Source organism: Falco peregrinus, chromosome 1 (genome assembly GCF_023634155.1).
Source record: "Falco peregrinus isolate bFalPer1 chromosome 1, bFalPer1.pri, whole genome shotgun sequence".
NCBI lineage: Eukaryota > Metazoa > Chordata > Aves > Falconiformes > Falconidae > Falco > Falco peregrinus.
In genome coordinates, this window is record NC_073721.1 from 97,802,087 (window position 1) to 97,825,284 (window position 23,198).

At 39.5% G+C, this 23,198-nt stretch overlaps 1 protein-coding gene across 1 annotated transcript in view; it reads left to right on the plus strand.

The window, feature by feature from the left end:
* The window catches only part of ARID4A (AT-rich interaction domain 4A), a 50,550-nt gene extending 34,706 nt beyond the window's left edge, over positions 1 to 15,844 (plus strand). Inside the window, exons 14-25 of the mRNA XM_055790246.1 lie at positions 1,379 to 1,473; positions 1,618 to 1,715; positions 3,157 to 3,385; positions 5,277 to 5,527; positions 7,420 to 7,617; positions 8,777 to 8,861; positions 9,043 to 9,244; positions 10,613 to 11,743; positions 11,934 to 12,038; positions 13,049 to 13,264; positions 13,493 to 13,639; positions 14,126 to 15,844. Of these exons, the coding sequence (XP_055646221.1) occupies positions 1,379 to 1,473; positions 1,618 to 1,715; positions 3,157 to 3,385; positions 5,277 to 5,527; positions 7,420 to 7,617; positions 8,777 to 8,861; positions 9,043 to 9,244; positions 10,613 to 11,743; positions 11,934 to 12,038; positions 13,049 to 13,264; positions 13,493 to 13,639; positions 14,126 to 14,229 (2,861 nt within the window). The 3' untranslated portion in view covers positions 14,230 to 15,844. The remainder of the gene's footprint in view (positions 1 to 1,378; positions 1,474 to 1,617; positions 1,716 to 3,156; positions 3,386 to 5,276; positions 5,528 to 7,419; positions 7,618 to 8,776; positions 8,862 to 9,042; positions 9,245 to 10,612; positions 11,744 to 11,933; positions 12,039 to 13,048; positions 13,265 to 13,492; positions 13,640 to 14,125) is intronic.
* Positions 15,845 to 23,198: the final 7,354 nt, after the last annotated feature.

The window sequence follows — 23,198 nt, forward strand, 5'->3', positions numbered from 1 at the left end:
CTGCATCCCTGTTAACGAGATGTGTTTGAGACCACAAAACCGTAAAAGAACAGTTCCAAGTCTGTTCAGTATTGCCAGTTCTTATGACAGGTTTAGAAATTGATCGTGTATTATAGCAAAGTATACTGGGGTTCATCCAATGTAATTTTGAGGCCTCCTGTATATAACTGGTGTTTCTGGAGAATAACCTGCTTTGGAGGAATAAGAGGTGATGTTGGGGGGGGAAAAATGCCTATGCTGTTGGACTAACAAAATTTTCTTTTTTTTCTAGCAGCCTGATTCTTCCCCCTGTTCTGTTTTATTCTTTTTTTCACTCTGTCTCTTAAGCACTCTTAAACTACATACCAAGTAGGGATTATGTCAGGGACTTGTAAAGGGCAAAAGAAGACAGCATCTTTTTGAATCTGAAGACTCAGTCCAGAAACTATTCTTTAAGCTAGTGTGCCAGTTGAGCAATGTACAGGACTTGGTCTTTTCCCCTGCCTGTCTACTTTCTTTTTTTTTCTTTTTTCCTTCCCTCTGTCCTTATAGCAAGATTTCTGTTCCCAACAGATTTGTTCTACACTCTGTCCTCTCAGTATGAATGTTATGACTCGTGAAATCATGACGGTATTCCCAAAGTTCTATAAAATTGTTTTAATGATTCCAAATATAATTGCATGAAGATGAAGGAAGATGAGAAGCAGCAGGGAAGAGGTTTGATACTCTTCCTTGCTGGGACAAATACTGTCTATGTATGCAGCCACTTGCCCCAAGTCACTTTTGGTTTCTACTTTTGCAGTTAATTATTGTTCTTTCTATCATTACCACTCATCTGATTTGAGTTCTTTCTTTGTCCCTGGAACTGTCCCAAATATTCATGTCCTGTTAGGGCTTTGTGCTTTTTTACTTTCTGACATTTTGCCTGTGTATCTTTTTCTAATGCAACATTTTTGCAGCTTCCCTACTCCTTTCAGACCACAGTGTTTTGCGTTAAATCTCTTCACACATTGCTATATTCCAACATCTATCAGGTGTTCTATGCAGCTTGGTGTAATTCTGGCTGTTCCCTCCGTTCAAGAGAGGGACAGTGGTATGCAGCCAGTTGGATGGGGGTTATTGCATGAGTCTGAAAACAAGGTTGAGAAATCATAGTTCTCAAGCAGCTGGTGCCATCGTGCTAATAATCCACCCAGAAATAAGTGATGCATTCAAAAGCAGATGAAGCCTTGTTTGTTTGGTGGTTGGAGACTACTAACCTATGACATACCTTAGAATTATTAAGTACAGATTTTAAAATGTGGAAGGATATTAGTAAACAAATGTGTGCTAAAGGAATGGAAGAAGCAGTTTGCTGTTCTTGATTATAACGTCTTATTTCTGGTTTTGTCTTATTTAGGTACTCCTATCAATAAACCACCTGTTCTGGGCTACAAGGACCTTAACCTCTTCAAGCTTTTTAGACTGGTGTATCAGCAGGGTGGGTGTGACAGTGTAAGTGTTGGATGTTTCCTGAATTAAATATGTCTAGTGACTCTTAAAGGCTGTGACTTGTGGCTGTATTAGATACCATTCCTTAATGTTCTTTTTTAACAAAACCTGACAAATCTTTTTTTCTTTCCCTTTTTTTCCCCAAAGATTGAGAGTGGTGCTGTATGGAAGCAAATTTATATGGACCTTGGCATTCCTATTTTGAACTCGGCTGCTTCCTACAATGTAAAAACTGCTTATAGAAAGTAAGTTCTCATATTGTATAGTGGTGAAGGCATACTTCGGGGGTTTTTAGTGGCATGTACAATATTCAAGCAATTTTTGATAGTTTAGTGAGACAATAGTTGTCATTCTTCAGTTAATGAACAGTTCTGAGCCTTTTCCAGTACTGAGGATTGAAAAGGTGGAGGAAAGGAGGGAGTGCTCAGGCTTCTTAAGTTCCTGTTGCTCTAACGTATCAGAATTCTACTCGCTTTCTTATCAAGAAGCATTCATTTTCATCATGTAATGATGCCATTTCAGAGTACAATAATGGTATTTATAAAAAAGGCTTTGGCAAATTCAGCTTTGCAATTTATGGTGATTAACAAGAATGGACTCTGTCCTCCGTCTGTAGATACTGCATGCAGAGAGGATAATTTTATGCCAATTTCTTTTAACTTCCTGAAAAACTTTGATAGAGGTAGACATGTTTCAGGTTGCATGTTTAAGTGTCATCTTTGTGGAATCTGTGGAATAATGGCTTTAGGGCATAACTATGTACATTGCTATGGTGGATGTGACAGTATTGAGTGGTAAAATCATTGCTTGTAATGCAAAAATGCATAAATCTTTTTATTCTGACCCCTGGTTTTCAGTTGTGTGTTAACTTTTGAAATGGAAACCTTTTAGGAATGACACTTTTTAAGCTCATTTTCTAAATAAAAATTATTTTTATTTATCCTCCTGGAAGTTTGACAAGAAACAATTGGGCTTTTTGAGTAAAAGGGAAGAATGAGGTTCTCTTGACTCGAACCTAAGGAAATTTGGCTGATTGAATAGGGATGGCTAATGACTCAACTCATGTTAATGTTCATGAAGATGAAAATATTCAGACTATCTTCAGTGGGATTTGAACTGGGCACATATTTAAGGTCTGTATTTTACAGAGAAGAGTATTTATCATAAAAAGTAATTGGTAAATATGTACTAGGTTTCTGTTACAATGGAAATATAATTATGTTGTATGAACACATAATAGTATGTTGTATCTTGCATGTTTATTCTTTGAGGAATAAACTGGTTCACATTTCTGTCACCTCTAACTGGATTAGAGTGTGCACACAGGCCAGTTACCAGAGAACAAACTGATGCATGGCAGTTTGTTACCATGTGGTAACTTGTTTGTATGCCCATATTCTAATACTAGGCTGATTTTAGCTGTCTTTTGTGCATTTGAAAAATGGTGTAGATGTTCTTAGGCTTCAATGTCATGAATTCTTAATTGGATGGGGATGAAGTTAGATTTGTGGGAAGCACCTGTGTGCATAATTGTTTCATTTAAAAAGCTGCTCTGGCTTTTTATTTTTTTGTTTTGTTTGTTGTGCTGTTTTTTTCCTGAAGTTACTGCTCCTCTTGCTTTTCTGTGAGCAGGAAAATAGGTTTTATGCACTTCAATAAATAGAAAATCTTTATTTGTATCTATAGGTATCTTTATGGTTTTGAAGAGTACTGCCGTTCTGCAAACATTCAGTTTAGGACCATCCATCACAATGAGCCAAAAGTGGTAGAAGACATACAGAAACACGTGGAACCAATGGAGGAAAGTCTAAAAGAGGAACCAAAAATGCCCCCAACAGAAGTTAAAAAGGAAGCAGAAGAAAACTATTCCAGCAGTGAAAGTGAAAAAGAAGAAATAGAACTAAGATCCCCAAGGGTAAGTGGTGTGCACTGATTTCTATTTAGTATTTAACAAAACCCTGTAGTATAGTGAACAGTTTACATAATGAGTTTTCCCGTGTGGAGTGATTGTACATTTGAACTGGCATACTTGTACAAGCACAGGACAGGGTTCTGTGAGTGCGGAGTTGCTGTTAACTGTTAATTGCGTTCTGCCAGTGAATAGAATCAGTTTTGATTATTTCTTCATACTCTAAATCATCCATGATATTTGCTCAGACTGTGTTGGATGCCAGGCACATTTCAATTCAGGGATGGCGTGAGAGCTACCGAGAGCTGTGTATTGTCAGAACCATGAAACTCAGCAGGACAGTCTTGGTTGTGGGTGAGAATTTCCGCAGGCATATGGAATCTGGAGCTTTCTGGCAAGAAGCGGGAATATTGAGGGACTGCTACAGCTTTAAGAATCAAAAGAAAGTACATTCCTCTTAGTTGTTTTTTATCGCAGTATCTCCTCTTTTAATAAAAGAAACACTACAGTTTTACAGTATGTAGACAAAAGTAGAGGGTAGAACACTTAAAGTTTTGTCTTCCTTTGTCTTTGAATGCTGTAGAGGTAAGGGTTATACTAGTAGTTACCAGTGACCCATCAGCTAGCGAATGCTGAGTCTGATGGAGAATACCAAAATACTTTTAAAAGGATTTCAATATGACTCTGTAGCACCGTTGTTAATTCTGTTAAAAGGTCATTTTGTGTCCCTTAATAGAACATGATTACTGAAGGACAAGAAATTGCTGCTACTTAGATTGTTCAGGTTGTAAGGATTCTGTTCAACTACAATGTGATTAATAAATTACTTCTTGCAAGCCAGTTTTCAGGCAAGGATGTGGCCCTTTAATAGATGAGAAGACATAGTTGTAAACACAAGTTTAGATTGGTATTATGTATTATATTTCTACCTAACTGCAAGTGGTTTTTCCAAGCTGTATCAGACTTCCTGAACTTCCTGGCGTGATATTAGCTTTGTTATTAGTTCATTTATTTTTTAGTTTTGGAGAAAACTGGTGAGAGGATAAAGAAACGGAAGAAATTTTTTTTGGTCTTTTTTGTCATTGGCTGTCTGTGTTAATTTCTTCATAATTAAAAATTTAGTTTTGTATTTTATTGCTTTACTAATCCAGTCACCAGCTATCTGTTTATGAATGCTTATTTTTCCAAAACTGTGAATTTAAATTATGATAGTGCCTTCATTACTGTTGTCTTTGGATGCCTTCCAGATACATTATGAATGCAAGATTAATTATTCTAAATGTTCTGATTATAAAGCAGTGACCCTATCAAGAGACTTTTAATAGTAAAATGAGAAACCCGTACTTCTACTTGGGAGAACTACTTGGGAGAAGATCCCCAAGAAACAGTTGCAGATAGTTCCAGACAGCAGTTGTCCAGCTACTCAAACACCTTTTAAAAATGCAATACTTACAGTTTTTCTAAAGCTGACAAATTTCTGTTCTGTAACAGGTGGCTATAAGGATTCAAGATGCTAAAGGGAAGATGCCTGCTGTCAGAGGTCCTATACAAGCACTTTAATCAATGCTATTGCTGTAGTTGAGAAAGGCATTTTGGCCCTTTCTATCAGGGCAGCAGACCTTACAGGTCCAAATGAATGTTCTGAAATCCTCCAGAAGTTAATCAGAAGCTCATCCTCTTTATTCCAACCCAAGCAGAATGGCTTTGTTTTGCTCTTTTCCTCAATAGCAAGACTTTAAGCTGTTATCTTAAGATTTTAGAACAGTTCACTTTTTGGTGTTATCTCCAGCCTTTCTTCTGTACAGGACTAGTATGTTTCACTTTTCACTGAGTTTTGGAGAGGCTATACAGAGAACAATTGACAGGAGTCATTAAATTGACTATATTTCTGTTCCAGGGACGAAGAAGACTTGCCCGTGATACAACTCCTGCTAAAAAAGATTGTGAAGAGGATAAAACACAAGAGAAATTAAAAGACAGTAACAAAGAAAACAAAGATACAGAAGAAGCACCTGAGAATGCAGAAAAGAAAGAAAATGAAACTCCATTAGGGAGAAAAAGTACACCAAAGCAAAAAGAGAAAAAAAACAAAAAACAAGATGATTCAGATAAAGAGTCAGATGAAGAGGAAGAGAGGCAGAGGGAGAGGTAAACATTAACTTGTATCACCTTCTTATAAGTATGTCTGTGTCATGATTGAGCCGTACTCCAAGCAGGAGTGTACACAGAGTTGGAGATCTTACCAACTAAAATGTGGAAACCAGGGACCGAATTCACTCTGCCTGACAGGAGAGGGAAAATTTTATTTCAAGCTTGTAGAGGCTGCGGTACTTCATGGAAGCATCTTTTTCTGGCAGGTGCCAGACGGTATTTTTCTTGAAGGTCTTGCTAGGGTTGTGTTGGTGTTTTATCACACTAGTATGTACAGACACCAAGTAGACCAGGCTGTAAGTATGCCGGGTGCTGTATGGATGGCGAGCAACTGTCGGGGCAGACTTTTCTGGGCAGTTGAAATAGCAATGGAAAAAGAGAGCCTCTTTTCTTCCAGACTTCTGTTTAAGTGGTCAGTAATGGCTGCTGAACCTAATAGCTTGCGCTTTTTTATTGTTACTTGATTTATTGTAGGCAGGCAGGAAGGGGATCAGCTAATAAAGCAAAGGAGAAGGAAAGGGAGTTTGAATGAAACCTAGAGATAGGTTAAAGAGGAGGGGATGGAGAGACATGGAAGGGCAAAGGGCAAATAGCATCCAGACAATAAACTTGACAAGGTCAGTTGGATTTATAGTCCTGCTTACAAATGACTAGTGAGCAGGTGACTAATTTATTACCAGAGTGTAGACCTCTTCTTAGCTATTTTGGCTGTGGTCAAGGGCAGTGTCTTACCTGCTCAAGCTGGCTTTCCTACCTTGTTTTTCTTGTCCATGTGGCTAAGCGGTGGGGACACAAGTTGATACTGAATAAAACCTGATAGGGGTATTGCATATTTTCTTCTAAAGAGTTTGAGGAGTGGGAAAAACACAGTTATTTTAAAGAAAGTGTCACTGCGTGGTCCAAAAAAGATAATCTTGCAGTGCACCATAACATGCAGAAATGCCTCAGATAAAGGAACAGCGTGGGTGTGCAGCAGGTTGCAAAGGTATGTCAGATGCCCAAGGCATCAAAAGAGTTTTCTTAAGTGGTGCAGGTGATGCTTGTCCTCTTTCTTTTTAATTGTTTGTCACAAGAAGATAGTTCATCTTTCACTGAAGGCTAGCAAATGTATGTCAGTAAAAGCAAACCCATACTGTTTTCCAGTATTTTCTTTCTTGGTGCCTTTTTTGTAGTTTAGCTTACGTTATGCTAAATCCACCCTAAAATAGGGAGAGAAATACAGGTGAAAATAGGTTAGATTGTAATTCATGAAAATATGTTTAAGTATTAGATATAGCTGTAATAAGGGGTAGATAAAGCTAGTAAGAGGTGTGTAGACACTTTTTAATCTTGGTTAAACACTGTTTTAATCAACAACTTTGCCCCCCCGCAACAGAATGGTGTTTGTATCCATGAGAGGGTCACTATGATGGCAATTCAAACTTATGTGCACTGTTAGTAAACTGCAGTCTGTTAAGCAAACCGTAGAAGACATATTTTTATTTTTTATTAAAGCATGTCAAAATAAAGTATTTTAAAAACAGAAGATAGTTCTTCTTGACATATTTAGGAGCCAAACGCTGAGTTAACTTATTCCTCTTTCTGTATTACCAAAATATTCCTTTAAAAAATAGTTTTTAAGCTTTGAGGTAGTTGTACACCTAATAATTGTGTTTAAATTATCATACAATTTTTCTGGATATTTTTGGCACTTACCCCTATTCTTTCATAAGTCCTGTTCTTGATTTAAGAAGCTGTGTCCAAGCCAGCTTCAGAGGTAGTGCAGGATACAGAAAATGAAAAAATATTTTATTGCATCTTTTCTTTTGTAGTAGCTTGGCTATGCTAGTTAAGTGTTAAAACATTGATTGTCACTAATTAGTGGACATTTTAAATACACCTTACTGCAGGGAGGAAATTGAGAACAAAGGAGAATCGGAAGGTGAAGAGGATGAGGATGATGCAGAACCCTGCCTGACTGGAACCAAAGTGAAAGTAAAATATGGACGTGGAAAGACTCAAAAAATTTATGAAGCCAGTATTAAAAGCACAGAAATTGACGATGGAGAAGTTTTATATTTAGTTCATTATTACGGTTGGAATGTAAGGTGAGGATGACAAACAGAGTTTCATTTCTTTGTTAAAAGGATTTCTTGAAGAAAATTTTTTGGTTTTAAGGAAAAAAGAAAGAGAAAAAAGATCAGTAACTTGGCTCTGAGTTGAATTATCACCATGATAACAGGATCTGACTCTTACACTTTTCATTGTTAGTAATTTTGTTCATGGTATGACACTATTGCATTGAAATATCAGAATATACTTATTTACGTGTTTCGTCCAAATTAAAGTGAGTAATCCTCACTCCTCACAGGAGGATCCCTGTAATTTATTGTGTCAGCTAGTTTTAGCGCTATTAGATGTTTTTATTTAAGGGAATCGTTGATAATGGTGAAGGCATCTACAATTAAGTGTATCGAGCATTGAAATTCTAGCAACAAAATTTATTCTTGTATTGAATGTTAACTGTGATTATAAAGAATGGTTGTTATGTATAGAGAGGGTAGGAGAGGGCTAAGCAACAAAGAACTAGAGAAAAAAATTCATTAAATGGTTCTCCTGGCAACCATGCTTTGTAGAAATGGTGCTTTTTTGTTGTTTTCTTAAAGGCGTTGTGATTATGTGGACAAAAATATCACAAAACTGATCATTTTTAAAAATAGAACACTTTGGTATATAACTTGATGTTCCAAATCCAAATGTTTCTAAGTAACTAAGGAAATGTCTTTAAGCGACAACTTAAAGTTTAGGAGCGGGGATATTTCCCCCATACTGGCATGTGTCCTGTTACCTTATTAATAACTTGGGGGGATTCTGAGGAGCAGTAGTAGTGTATTTGTGCCTTTCAGAATCTCACCCGGTTTATTGCTATAATTCGAAAAAGCATATTTTACGGTTGTGGTGAAAACTGTCTTTTGTATATATGAAATAACTGACAAACTTTATAGCTGGTTCAGTCCCCTGAGTTCCAGTGCTTCGCTAGCAAGTAACAGGAAAGTTTGTGCTTCCATTCCCCCATCCCATAAATTTTTTTTATGGGGCTAGAAATGTTACTCATCTTTCTAATGCCAGATACTGCATGTGTTTTTAAATACATGCTCTACTTTCCTACCTTTCCTGAATAAACATGTTCCGTGACTCAAGTCTTTTAATCCTCATATTGCAAACAAGTTTTTTATCCGTAGTGATAACTATTTTGTTCACTTTTAGATACGATGAATGGGTGAAAGCTGATCGTATCATCTGGCCTGTGGAAAAAGGAGGACCAAAGAGGAAACAGAAGAAAAAAACAAAAGTAATGGTTATTTCAATTGTAGTACTATACTTAATGACTATCACTCTTAGTTATTTTAAGAAAAATAAAAAAGGTTGCTCAGTCCAGTCCAGTTTTCTAGTAGAAGTGCAGAGCAAAAAGAGAGAAGGTTTGATGATCAGCAGTGAAACATGTTACTAAAAATTCATTGGTTTCCCCTCAGAATAAAGAAGATGGTGAAAAGGATGAGAAGAAGGATGAGGAGAAACAAAAATCAAAGCGTGGGCGACCCCCTCTGAAATCTACTCTTCCATCAAACACATCTTGCAGTTTAGCCAAAACGCCTAATAGTGAAGGTAAATCAGGACCCAGAAGTGCACGGAACAACTTGTCAGATTCCTCACCATTACCAAATGGAACAGAAGGTACATCTGGTGCACTCGTGTTCTGGCATGGAAGTGCATGTATGCAGTGACGTTAATGCGGTGCATTAATAGGACAACTTCAGCGAGCACAGTGCTGTCAGCAGCTTTAGAGTCCTACTTAACTAGTCAGTGTACAAGCTATATAACAAAACAAATTTTTGATGCAATTTTCACTGTATAAAAATCAGTCCTTTCGATCTTGATTTTAGCAACACCTTGCAGGCAGATGACACGTAGCTCAGAAATGTTTGATTCTGATAGAGGATCAAATGGTGAGTGATCTCAGTCCTGTGTATGCTTTTGAGGTTTATTCAGTACCTTTATGGAAAAGAGGTTTGATTTTTATTTTTTTACCCTTTTTTTTGTGGTTTAGGTTCTTTTCCACTTGCTGTGAATTTTATTGAGGAAGTAGTTGAGCTGACAGTGCTGGGGAGCACATTTTGCTCGCAGAAGAGCCATGGCATGGAAATGACTCTGCAAGTCATTCCATACTCTTCAGCCAGAGCCTTTCAGTCCTAATCTTGAACACACCAAATCTAGTGCTATAATGACAGTCTTTATTGTGGTAATTAAATTCTCAACCCCAGTACTACATCATACAGCAGAGTTGTTAATTACATACAAACGACAGCAGTATTTTTGGTATTTCTGAGCCTCTGTGAACAAGAACTGAAGTGAAATCACTGTCTGATTTTAGTACAGATCCCTGAATAGCCTTCTGGTAATGGAATAATATTTGCTCTGTATGTGGTCCATGATTCATACAGTAGTTTAGCAATGAAATACCCATACTGTGGTGTGGAAGGGTTTGGAGTTTTGGGGTTTAGGGTTTTTTTGTTTGGAGTTGTTGGTTAGGGTGGGGGGTGTTCTGTTTGTGGATGCATGGAGGGCAGGAGTGTTGTTTTTTGGTTTTGTTGTGTCAGGTAGGGGAGGTAAAGTCCACAGGTAAATATCAGATCATGGGAATCTGTAAAACTATTTTTGCTACTATAAACTGTAATTTGTTTATATTGCCTTATTTGGGCAATAGTAGTAGTAGAATCATAGAATATCTCAAGTTGGAAGGGACCCATAAGGATCATCAAGTCCAACTCCCTGTTCCTTGCAGGACTACTTACAAGCATCATCCAGATGCTCCTTGAACTCTGACAGTACTACTACTATTGTAATTTCATAGAAATTTTGATTAAAAATAAGAACTGTGATAGTGTGGTAAGTAACACAGTGTTTAAGTTTAAAATTGTTCATTGTAAACTGACGTCAATACCATAGATTACTGAAAATAAACTCTCTGTGTGATTGAAAAAAGAAATTTTGCTGTAATTGATGATTTAGGATGCTGTTTCCTTTTTTTCAAATATTTTGCAGATTCTGGCTCATCTGACAGTGAAGCAGATGAGTCATCTGAAAAGAATTTGAATGAAGAATTTTCTCCAGAAACTTCAGAACTGGAAAAAAGTGAAAAACTACATGATGAGAAGCTAGATGAAGAAAGCCCAAAGATTCCTCGTGCACTGAAAGAAAATGACAGGACTCAAGTACAGCCACTAGAAACACTCAAACTTGAAGTTGAAGAAAGTGAACAAATTGTTCAGATTTTTGGAAATAAAACGGAACAAATAGAAGAAGTCAAAAGGGAGGCTGAAAAATCACCTAAAGGAAAAGGGAGAAGGAGCAAGACAAAAGATCCCTCTCTAGAGAACGCAAAGATTTTGCCAGGAAGCCAAGAAGAGGTGGCAAATGAATCTCTTGCAGAACCTGGAAGATTAGACATGTCTTCCTTGGACTGTAAAGAAATTTCCAACACAACTGAAAGTGAAACAGAACCTTCTACAAAAGATAAGAAGCTTTTGAAAAGGAAAACTTTGGAACAGGCATCGCCTGAGAAGAGAAATCGACGAGAGAGTGAGATGGAAGTGCCAAATATTGTATCTGAAGAGAGGACCAATGAATGTACTGGAGCAGAAGAATGTAGAGGGCTGAATGCTGAAGAGTCCCTCAGAACTGAAAATGAGGAAATGCCATCGCTGGTGGCAGAATCGGTTCAGCATGGTCAAGAGCCAAGGAATGAGAACTTTGAATGTCCATCTGAAGAAAATGAGAATGTTCCCTTAAAAGATGAGGATGATGCAATGCCTCAGATTGGTCCTGAAACTTTGCTGTGCCATGAAGTAGACTTGGATGACTTGGATGAAAAGGAGAAGAGCAGTAGTGAAGACACAGTATCAGAAAAGCCAGACCCTAATGCTTCAAATTCAAATCCATCTGCCTTACCCCCCGCTGTCCAGTCAAGCTTCTCGGTGGCCTCGCCTCTTGCTCTTAGCCAGGATGAATCACGCAGTATCAAGAGTGAAAGTGACATGACTATTGAAGTCGACAGTGTGGCAGAAGAGTCTCAAGAAGGTCTCTGTGAAACTGAGTCTGCTAATGGATTTGAAGCCAGTACTACGTCAAGTAATTGTAGTATAGCTGTGCAGGAGAGAGAGACTGGAGAGAAAGGTGAGCATCACCTGCGAGAAGTCATTCTCCGCTGTAATGATTTCTGAAGTTGTCTTAAGTCTGGTGTCACTTGGCTAAAAATTGCTGGTTTGTTTTGTCTTCTGGTATTAAATTTCTGTGTTTCTTATAAAAAGAACTTGTGAGTAGCAGCAATATTTGAGGTGTCTTGTCTGCCTGTCTTTTCATTTAGGTCAAAAAAGACCCAGTGACAGCAGTAGTGGAACACTGGCAAAAAAACAAAAGCGTACTCCAAAGCGAACAAGTGCTGCAGCCAAAAATGAGAAGAATGGAACAGGTAGATTCCTGGAGGGGGAGCGGGGAAGGTTATGCTGTCCTATACACACATACAAGGGCCTGCTGTTCTCACTGTTGCCCATTATTTCTGTTGGATGGGACTTCCTTGTCAGCGGTTTTCATTATTATTACTATTATTCAGGATTATTGGCTGTTAACTGGAGAGAACTTACCAGCTCTGTAGTAGCAGTGTTACTGGGAAATTGCTTGGCTATTGTTAATACCTTGGTTAGGAAAAACTTTTAGTAACTGTGTATATTAACAGTTACTAAATATTTACCATTATGCTGATTTTTTTTTTATATTGGGTTGGTTATGAATTTGGGAGAGGGAGCTTGTTCTTGGTAGAAACATCTCCTTTAAAATCTTACAATAGGTGTTTCTCATGGGGAAAAAGTACATTTATGAAGTGCAGAAAAAATTGCTCGATGATAAAGAATAACTTTTCAGCAAAAGCCGTGTAAAAACTTGGAAATTATTGTGAGAATCTAAAATATTTGCATATATCAGCTTAAAACCTTCTGTTCCGTGTTAAAGCTTTTATGCTTTTTAGTCATGCTTCATAACTGTTCCTTTAGATGTGTAAAGGAGTGCAGTAAATATATACAATCATGTGCTACCTACCTATATTAATACAGTTTTAATTTTAGAAAAGGGATTCTAGTGTCTGCTTTATATTAGAACGCCAAAATACGTGACTTGAGATAGTTTATCGGTGCTCTAATATTCTTATTTTAATAAGCTGCTCTTTTTCTTCTGGAAAAAAAGTATCTCACAATCACTTTTTAACTAAAGGCCTAGTCAGCCCTTGACTTGTGCATTAACGATCAGTACACTTGAGAGTTCAGTGCATGTTGTGTCTGAATCTGTTCAGGGTTTGCTTTGTGTGCATTCTGGAATCTTCTGGGCAAGAAGGAGCATTTTTTTTCATGCTCAATTTTCCTGACTATAACTACAGTTCTTAAAATAGCAACGTTTTTTTTAAGTCTAAACACATTTCTCTTGCTGCAGGACAAAGTAGTGACAGTGAAGATCTTCCTGTCCTGGACAGTTCAAGTAAATGTACTCCTGTAAAACACCTAAATGCATCCAAACCACAGAAGATTTCTCGATCACCTGCAAGAGTGATTTCACCTCACATCAAAGATGGAGAGAAGGATAAACACAGAGAGAAACACCACCACCAGAATGCTTCGCCTAGAGTATACAAATGGAGTTTTCAGCTCAGTAAGAATTCTCTGAGTGACTTGGTTAGAGGGAACTTATGAGACAGTTGGTTTTGGAAGAAAAATGTGCAAATACTGGGTTTCTAAATTACGTGTAGGCCTTATTATATGGTATTTACGGAAGTGTGTTACCTTTCATGCTGCATCTTGTATACTCTTAAGGATTGCATTCGTTTATTTACAATCACCTTGCTGAAGCTAATTTTTTTCTTTTCTTCCCACTTTTAAGATGAACTAGACAACATGAGCAGTACTGAAAGGATCTCCTTCTTACAAGAAAAACTACAGGAAATACGAAAATACTACATGTCCTTGAAGTCAGAAGTAGCAACCATAGACAGGAGAAGAAAACGATTAAAAAAGAAAGACAGAGAAGGTAACTTTCAGATTTGCTTTATGCTGCCCATGAAAAGTCGTCTTGAAAATAAGTAACTCAAAGCAACTGGAGTTTAATTGACAGCGTTTTTGAAAAAAGTGTGTTATCATCTATTTGTCTGTATACATATTTAGAAAGAGTATTTGTGGCTTTTCAGAACTTTAACCTAAGAAAAACATTCACTGACTATTTTATAATAGTTTATTAGAAACTTGGACTTCCCAGTGCAAGTGCGGTCTGAGTTTTCAGTCAGCGTAATGACTCATCTGATTCATCTTTTCAGTTGGTCTGTGACGCAGAGAGGGTATGGCTACTTACCCAGTTTATGTGAATATAGCAGTGAAGGCAGTTGACAAAAATCCGTATCAGTTTTCTGTGACCATGCTGCTTCTTTGAGGCCTTTTAAACAACCTAATAACCAAAGAAACCTTCATTCTGACATGTGCTTTGACAAGCTGATGCTGATCTGTTGTTCTGTATGTTCAGTGTCACATACAGGGGCATCCATGTCATCTGCTTCATCGGACACTGGAATGAGTCCATCATCATCATCTCCTCCACAGAATGTGCTTGCTGTAGAATGCAGGTGATACACATTTCTCTGCCTTGCCAGCAACCTGCTGCCATGGACATAGAACCTGAAATTCAACCACAGAAAGCACTCAACTGGTTTGACATTGCCAAGTATATTCTGTACACACTTCCACTGCTGGACTGTACCTGTTCTCCCCTCCTACCCTCTTCTTTTGTTTAATTTACTGGTCAGAGAAATTAAGCTCATTGGTAACTGAAGGTTTGTAGGCACAATGTGACATGCTTGTCATTGTGTTTGGTTTTGTTTTGGTTTTTTTTTTATTAATTCAGAGAAAGGGCACTTATCAAATTTGAAGTTATGTCCAGTGAAGCATTCAGGTGCTCTAGGGAGATCTTAGAAAAGCAAGTGCACCAAGCAGACATCAGAGTATTATCCAAAAGAATTAAGTAACTGCTGCACTTTCACCGAGCTGTACGTTAACTCTTGGTGAGTAGTTCCTCTTTGTGGAAGCACTTGCTATATGGAACTGCCAAAGTATGTGTTCTCAGCAGTGTGCCCAGTTTTAAAGGTGTAAATGGGACAAAATAAATTGTGAAAGGAAGTGTAGTTGACTGAAAACTACAGTTGTAATAAGTCTTCCACTTTTTATAGGATTTTTGAGCACACAGTTATGCAAATATTTTAATGTTTATTAATGTTTACAGTGGAATTGTGAATAGGTTTTCAGTGGACTATCTTATCCCTTGACAAAAATATTTTGTCTTTTTTCTATGTAATTTCAGAGTTTTTATTTTGTTACAAAAAGACGAAAAATGAAATATATAACAACAGTGAAGTTATTTAACAAGATTTCTAAAGCTGAAATTTTTGTGTAAAATAAGGTATCTTGCAACTTGTTAAATATATTTATTCAGACATTGGATGTTGTATTTTTATGTATTTTTTAAAATATTAATAAAATTGGAAAAAAAAAATCTAGGTTAGTTCGCTCTTTCGATAAAACATACTTATCAGTTATGGCTCTTAAGGAGGTTTTATCCAGTAGCCATGCCTGTATTTCAGAGGGGTCTGTCTACGTATCCTCCACAACATAGATCTGTAAGCGGGCATCTGGATTAAACCAGAACTTTCTTTGGAAACTTTGGCAGTCCTAGTACTTACATTGTTTTGAGGAACAAAATTTATTGGGTTGCCCTTAAGATACTTTGTCACAAGTTCTTATGCTTGCTGTACTGCCGAATGAATTTATATCTCCCAAAGTTGAGATGCAACAATAAAGTAAAGCAACTGTGTATGCTTTCTCTGTGGATTGTCCCACAGACAGATACAGTTTGTAAATAACTCTTCCAAAACTATGTATTTAAAACAGTTTGCATATACATTATGTATAAAAGTGATTTTTTTATCAATTTTTTTATTCATGTTTGTACATTGAAAGGGGTTCTTAACCCCTTTTTCTGTGTTTATTATGCTGTAGAGTAATAACATAGATGCTCTAGACTGTATATCAGGATATTCTGGTTCACACGGCAGAAAGAATGAAACACTAGTGATGGCGTAGCATTACTAAAATTGATGTTTCTTGAAATTTCATTTTACAACATTTGTCAACTTGTGATTCCAATTCCTTCCATTTTCGCAGAAAATTAAAAAGTACTCTTGTAAATGCACTTTTTCTGTCTTTTCTTAAGCAAAGCAGAACTATTTCAATGTAAGATAAATACGGAGCTCACTAGAAAGCATTAATAAAGGCCATGTTTTAAACATAGGCTTTATATTCTATTTTTATTTAAGTGATTGTTCTTGTAAATGTCTGGACTTACCCAAATAGGATTAATCTCCATAAATTGTTGTAAAGACTTTTTTTCAGAGCCAACTTTTACTGTTAAATCTTCTAATAGCTATGAATAAAAAGCAATACTCATTTAAAAGGAAATAACATGGGTCACATTTTCTCACATTACCTTCCATGTTTAATATTTGCAGAAGTAAATTTTTAATTCAGTGAAATAATAGAATTAATTCTATCTTATGCAGATATCTACCTCTGTCTACGAACTGTGTGAGATCTTACAGGCACATACACACACTCAGCATGCACAGGTGATGGGTGAGCTCTTGACTGTCTGTACTTGGGCTCAGATGTTCACTGTGTGTGCACTGACTGTTGCTCCTTACCTCTTAGGAATATTTAAAATGCTGCGTCTAAGACTGAAGGTAGGGTTCTGTGAAACACGGAAACCCGTTCTAACAGATGGTTGCTCCTTGACACAGCGAACTTGCTTCCTTACTTCATCTTTCCACGTGCTTACCCTGCGCTAGTACTCACCAGAGAGACACCCACACCACACACCCCCAGTAACAACATGACTATTCTGGCCAAACACTAAACCTGCCAGGAAATGTGAACTTGCTGCCCAGCCTCTGGGCATGTTACTGTTTTCCTCGTTTTATCTTTCTGGCAGGAAGCGTATCAGTTAGCTTGATTTTTCAGTAGATGTTTAAAGTAATTTCTTACGACGTTTAAAAAATACTATGGGGAAAAGGAGATTAACTATTCAATGTGGGACTACCCTGTACTAAAGGTGAAATCAACAAGAAACCCTAGTAAGGTCTTTCATTTCCCAATAATGCCCTTATTTTTGCTTTGTTGACATAAATTCCAAAGTGTCATCCAGTGCCTTGAATGAAAATTTATGCTGTTGAGGATGCAGTAATTATACTGAATTGGGATTTTTTTTAAATTGGAGATTAGGTATCTTGTTTGCAAAAGCAAGAAAAAATAAAGCACCCTCTTGGCAGTCTTTGTGGTGTTCTCCTGCCTTCTAAACCTTCACAGTTTTTCTAAAAACGATAGATGTTATTTCAAGCTTAGTTAGGAGGTTAAAAAAATACAATTACAGTTACAGAATCAAACACTGTTAAAAAGAACAGGGCTGTAAGAGAATTTAAGATTCTCCCCCCACCTCCTGCAGTGGATACAAAGAACTGTCAGATTTCTGGCAGACTTAGTATTTTTGTGTTAGCACGTATCTATCTGGAAGCTGGAAAAAAGGTGAAACATTTGCATGCAAGGACGTAAGGTAAGACAAGGTTCATTTCCCTACTTGTTCTAGTTTTACTTTCTTTCCATAAAGTATACCTGCTCTGTATATACTAATGAGTTTTTATTTTCTCTCTAATGTGTTATTTTAGCAATACCCAGTTAAATCTCCACTTGTTTCTGGGTCCTCTGTCAGATGGCTTGTGTCTGAGAAGCCTTCTCTCGCTTAATCAGTTTGAACTGATCAGGCAGGAGAAGCAAAGCAAAGGTGTCAGAACAGGAAGAACAAGCCATTATTTCAACAGAGATTAAACACGTTTACAGTAGTAATTATCAGTGAAAGGAAAGCATAACAAGGACAAGTAAAAGTGTTTTTCGTGAAGTGTAATGTATCTGGCCTTCATGAGGAGCAACGAAGACCCTGAAGGACAGCAGTGAAAGAGAAAAGGTGATAAAATCACTTCTTCGCTGTTTGCTGTATTTTGCACAGGTTCCAATTGAATCTAATTTTTTTTTTAAAGGTGCAGTTATTGGAATAAACCAGGCAGACATTTTTAAAATGGATACGTATTCTCATTTTACATGTAGGGAGGCACATGGTAATGGCTACCAAAATGACCCAGGATAGCTTTGAGGGGGTGCTGGAGAGAAGAATCTGGATCTTGGGATTGTCAACTCCTGTGTCTCGATCTGACTATCCACTCTTGGGAGCACCTTCTCGCTCCAGCTAGGTTTGTCAACCAGATGGAATTTCATATTGAAAAAAAAAAAAAAAAGATTTCTTATTAAATGTTCATCTTTTCCCCATTAAAAATATTCTTGGATAGCTGAGGCAGCCAAATGGGTTTTTTGGGCAGCAGTTACTGGAATTCTTTTACAGCAGTAAGTCCAAGAAATGCTGTTGTTTTCTTTTTAAGAAAAGAGCACGTTTGGTTTGATCGCTTGAAACAAATCTGGCAGATGAGCTAGAAGACAGATTTACAAGCTGAAACAAAAGATGAATGTGTTAACAGAAGTATGTGGAGCTGTTTACTTCCCTGTGTCCTTCTGTTCTGCAGACACTGCGCTAAAATCTTGGTTGTTTTTCCTTCTCCTTGGGAGAAGGAAATAATAATAAATAATTAATAAATTAATTAATATAACGAATAATTAATAATAATGAATAAAATCCTTGGGATTTTATTATTTGCTGCCATGTGCAGGACAAAGGCTACCTCTGGAGAGGTAAGGAACATTAAATAAAGCAGTGGAACCAAGGGGGATGTTGCCAGAGACTGGCTCACTGTAATTCCAGGGCTTAGGAAAAACACATTTTATAATTAGCTCACACTATTTATCAAGCTATTGCCCTCAAATTTTGAGAAAAATCTGTCATTCTACCATGTTATCGTCTACCAAACAGGATGATTTTTTTGAAGAAGTCTCTGCGAAAGTAGAAAAATATTTACCTTTATTAGTTACCACTAAGTAGCTGGTATTTATTGTGGGTTTTTTGTTTCTTTTGGAAATCTGAGTTCACAAAATTCCACAAGCATTTATTAGTTTCATCTGTTGCTTTGAAGGAATATGTAAATTCAGTTTTTTGTGTTACAGTGTTACTGGTCTGAATACGTGCTGGTTTAATGCAGTTGAGTGGTGGATTTTGTGACTCCTCACAGCCCAGTGACAAATACTCGCTGCAGTGTCATTTAAAGACTGAAAAGATAAGGCAATCCTAATTGTGAAAGCAGACTTTTTCATACTTTCTAAGAACAGGACTTTCCTGGCTTCCTCTTTGTTTTGGATTATCTCAACGCTATGTTGCTGTTGCTGCTTATTCCCCTTTTCAGAGAAATCCTACTTTCTGTTTTAGAGCAGGGCTGTGCTGGTTGGTTCTCCTTCAGGTCTGCGATTACCTGCTATTCATGTTAGTACCTTTAAGCTGCTGCTTGTCCTATACCAATAGTTTTCAAAGCTTAAAGAGTGTCTCTTTGGTTTATGATGCTTGGCTTTAATTCACCAGTACAGCTCATTCAAAAAAAAAAAAAAAAAAACCAACCAAAAAAACCCAAAAAACACACACAACCATTGCAATGCTTACTTTGTCTGTTTCATTGCCTGCCAGCAGAGAACATCGGCTCTAGAGCTCCCTCCCAGCTGTGAAAACCTGCAGGTTGTTTATCAGTGGTGTGTTTGCTTAACTGGCTCTGAGCCTTGCTGGTGGGGACTGGGTAGGTGCTCCTGGCGACGGCTCTCCCTGCTCTTCAGGGTAACCCAACACTGTTTCCATTACAGCCCTGTCAGCGTCTTCAGCTCTTTCTAAACTATTCCTTTTATAATCCTCATCTGGGTACAGCTTGACCTAATTTGCCAGGATCCTGCCAGCTATGCCAGTTATGTAAGGAGGGGTAAGAGGTGGGATTTGTAGGAAATACTTTGCATTATATTGCACAAGAGTTGTTTGGGTGTTTTTTTTAACAAGCCACTTGTCTATTGCCATGCACAGCATAAAGCTGTATCTCTTGATGTCCATTCATTTCGTGAAAATGGCTTGCCTTAATAATGGGTAAGGTTTAGATGTATTTTGAAAGAGGAAGAAAAAAAATTGATTCCTTCTGCGTACACCCCGCTGCAAATGACTACCGTCTGCCACCCCAGCAGCGTCTCCACAGGCTGCTGCTGCTTCTCCTCCAGTCCCCGATGGCCCGCGTCGGGTCGGCTCTCCCGCAATCGTTCTTTCCTGCGCTCCGTAGCCTTTTTTCCTTCTCGTTTCGGTTTCGGGCCCTGTGGCGGCGCAGGCTCCAGCCGGGCACCTCCCGCACCTCGGCCCTGCGCGCCCCGAGGCAGGCAGCACTTGGGGCCGCCGGCGGGTATTCCCCTCCCCCCCCAACTGCAGGGCCCTCGCCCCCCGCCACGGCCCGGGGCGCCCACGGCGGCTCGCGGGGTGCCCACGCCTGCGGGGCGAGTCACGGGGGGTGCCCGCCGCCCGCACGGCCCCAGCCGCCCCTCAGCCTCCGCGGCCCCGGCCCGGGCGGCGCTTCCAGGGGGAAGGGCGGAGCGCAGCGGCCGCCCGGGACGCGCTGCAGAACCCGCCGCCACCGCGCTGCTACGGGGGGCGGCGGCGGGGAGGGGGAAGGGGGCAGCGGGCGGTGCCCGTCCGCAGCGGCCGTTCCAGGCCGGGCCGCCGGAGGGGCCGGGACACCCCGCCGCGTCCGGCAGAGCCGGTGGGAAGGAGGCGGCGGGGCTGGAGTCCCACAGCTCCTCTCCTCAGGCCTTGCCGCCCTCCCCGGGGGTCCGTGTCTCCCGCGGGCCACCGAGGCACTCTCCCCCGCAGGCCCGGGCAGGCGGCGCCGCAGGAGGCTGGAGCGGGCCCGGTGCGGGGGCTCGGCCGCCCCTGCCCTCAGCCGGGCTGGCACAGCGCTCCGGGCTGGCACAGCGCTCCGGGCTGGGCCCGGCGGCCGCAGCGCACGGAGATGCGCTGTACTGGGCACCGCGAGGGGAGAGGGTCCCGGCGCCATCTCCCAGGAAGGGCAGGATCTGTAACACACAGAAATAGCCACCAACTGGATTTCTGCTTGGATTCTTTGAAATGTAGGCAAGCTCCCCTTCACGTCACATAAACAAACGGTGATGTGTCAAGTATATTGCCTCAAATATTTACACAGCAAGCCCAGCTCTCACAGCAGGCCTCTCACTTTCCCTCAGATTAAGGAAAGCAAGTTCCAGAATAAAAAAATTTTACCAGCCACAGTCCATTCAAGCACTGTGTAAAGTGTAGGCATTTTTTTAAAGAGTGATTTAGGGTCTTTCATATGTCTTGCAGCTACATCTGTTTCTGTGCATGAGAAATCCTGGGAAAACAGATGACCATCATTTTACAGGCCTCAACTACTACAGCTTGAATGTTGAATGCTCCCTGTTGTGTTTACAGAAAGAACCTAACACCAAAACACTAAGGAGCATGAAGTTAAGATAAAACACGTTAAAAAAAAAATAATATTTAGCAGAACTGTAACTTCAATTAGAGTTCTCAATGCTGTCTTTTTGAAAATCAAGGTGCAAGCAGGATGCAAGTTCAGCTGTCACAAGCTCTAATTGCTTTTACAGCTTTTCCAAGTTTGGGCCAGACTTGTTCAAGAAATTTTGGAGCTGAGCTTAATGGACTTTCCAAGATTTGAACTCAAGTCCTCAAATGCTGTGTGCTGACTCCCTAACCTAGCCAACAGAAAATGCTGAAGCAAGAGCTGTTGCTTAAACTCCAGTTCTCAGAGCTAGATATTTTAAAAATACAGAGGAATGCCCCCTTGCACTGAAGCCACAGCCACCATCTGTCTCTGAGCATTAGGTATTTAATCCACACCTTCTTAAAGATGGAGGGCAAGGAAAGGACGCAATTGCAAACAGAGAACTCAGTAGCTGAAGTTCTCGGTGGGAGGTTATAGAAATTAGGACTTCACTCCTCTATTATAATCTTCCAGATGATTGATCTGATCATTCTGCCAGTACACTGATGTACGAGGCATTCTGCAACAAGACTCTCATTTGACCCTTCCTGTTGGAATTGCTGTGTGGGCCAAGTAGTAATTGCATGCTTTTCTAGCCTTTTGGTTCAGACACCCATTTCAGAAGGAAGGATCTGTGTTCCTTCCTCTGCTGCAACAAACATCACCTCCAAATGAGCGTCTGTTTACTAGCTCAGTTTCACCAAGCCAGTTTTTGGCAGGCCGCACCTCCTGTTGCTTTCTCTCCCCTCCTGCCTCCACTCTGGCTCACTTTTGCCACAGCTTTCTTGGTACTCCTCCCTCAACAGCACTCAAGTTTTTCACCCTTTGCTTCTCCTTCCATCAGAATTGGTTCCGTTCCTGCACCTAATATGCCTCAAAGTGATTCACCTACTCTCCACACACCTTACCTTAAATGTTGTTGCCTTTCAGTTAGGATCTAGAGACTAAGCTGTATTCTCATTTTTATTCCAATTTTGGCTGTGCATTTCACTATGTTTCAAGCAAACTTGAAGCTATTCAAGAGGAGGGATGGAGAACATTCCAGATTAAGCTATGTCATAGAGGTTTGAATACTCCGCTGGGAGAGAAAACACTCAGCCTGGCCTGCCTTTGTAGACATTCCTAGCCTTTACATCCATCCAGGCACTGCAGAGATACAGATTCTTGCATTTACAGTTAATATTTTTGAGGACTGGGTGCTGGGAGACCTTGCTCCAAGGAAGGAAAGACCAGCTCCAACACTTTGACAATACAAGCAAGAAAACAAGCATGAGGAGGCACTGAAACACTTTGTCTTGTGAACCATTCTCAACCCACGAGTCCTGTCAACAAAGTCTTACGGAGTACAATTTTCTAGGTAACATCAGGACGTGCTAACTCATCAAGGAAACAAAGGGAAGTCAAAGCTCAGCAAAGCAAGTTAACCTTTTAAGAAAGTTTTCACTGTTGCTTTCTGCATGACCTGGACGCTTTAGTTAAACAGATGCATTTTACTCGCAAGCTAAAATGTATTTTTATCATCTTTCTTCACTCACTCACCTGGATTGAAGGATGTGGAAAGATCGCAACATTTTTTGAGTGAAATGGAGCTAGGACTAAACCAGTTATCCAAAAGAGCAAGCTGGTGACTCCATCCTTACCTGCATCTTTGTGCCGTAACATTGCGACTTATTTTCTACTCTAGCTTTGAAATAGTCATAATCAACAGGCACATCCGTTAAGCAAACAACAGTCACTATAAGCACGCTGCTCCTGTGGAAGTCAAGTTTTTGTCTGGCCAGCTTCATATCAGGGTAGCAGCTATCAACCCAATGCTCATACCTCCATGACACTTTTCACCCCATCTACCTGTTTAGTCAGCATGGGGAGAGGCAGGGGGATGTGCCATCTAATTAGATGTTAAGAATATATGTGTCCCCTGGATAATAGTGGGTTAAGGCAGCTTTAAAACTGCAGTGAAAGGCAACTGGTGCACCTGAAAGTGAGTAATTTATTAAC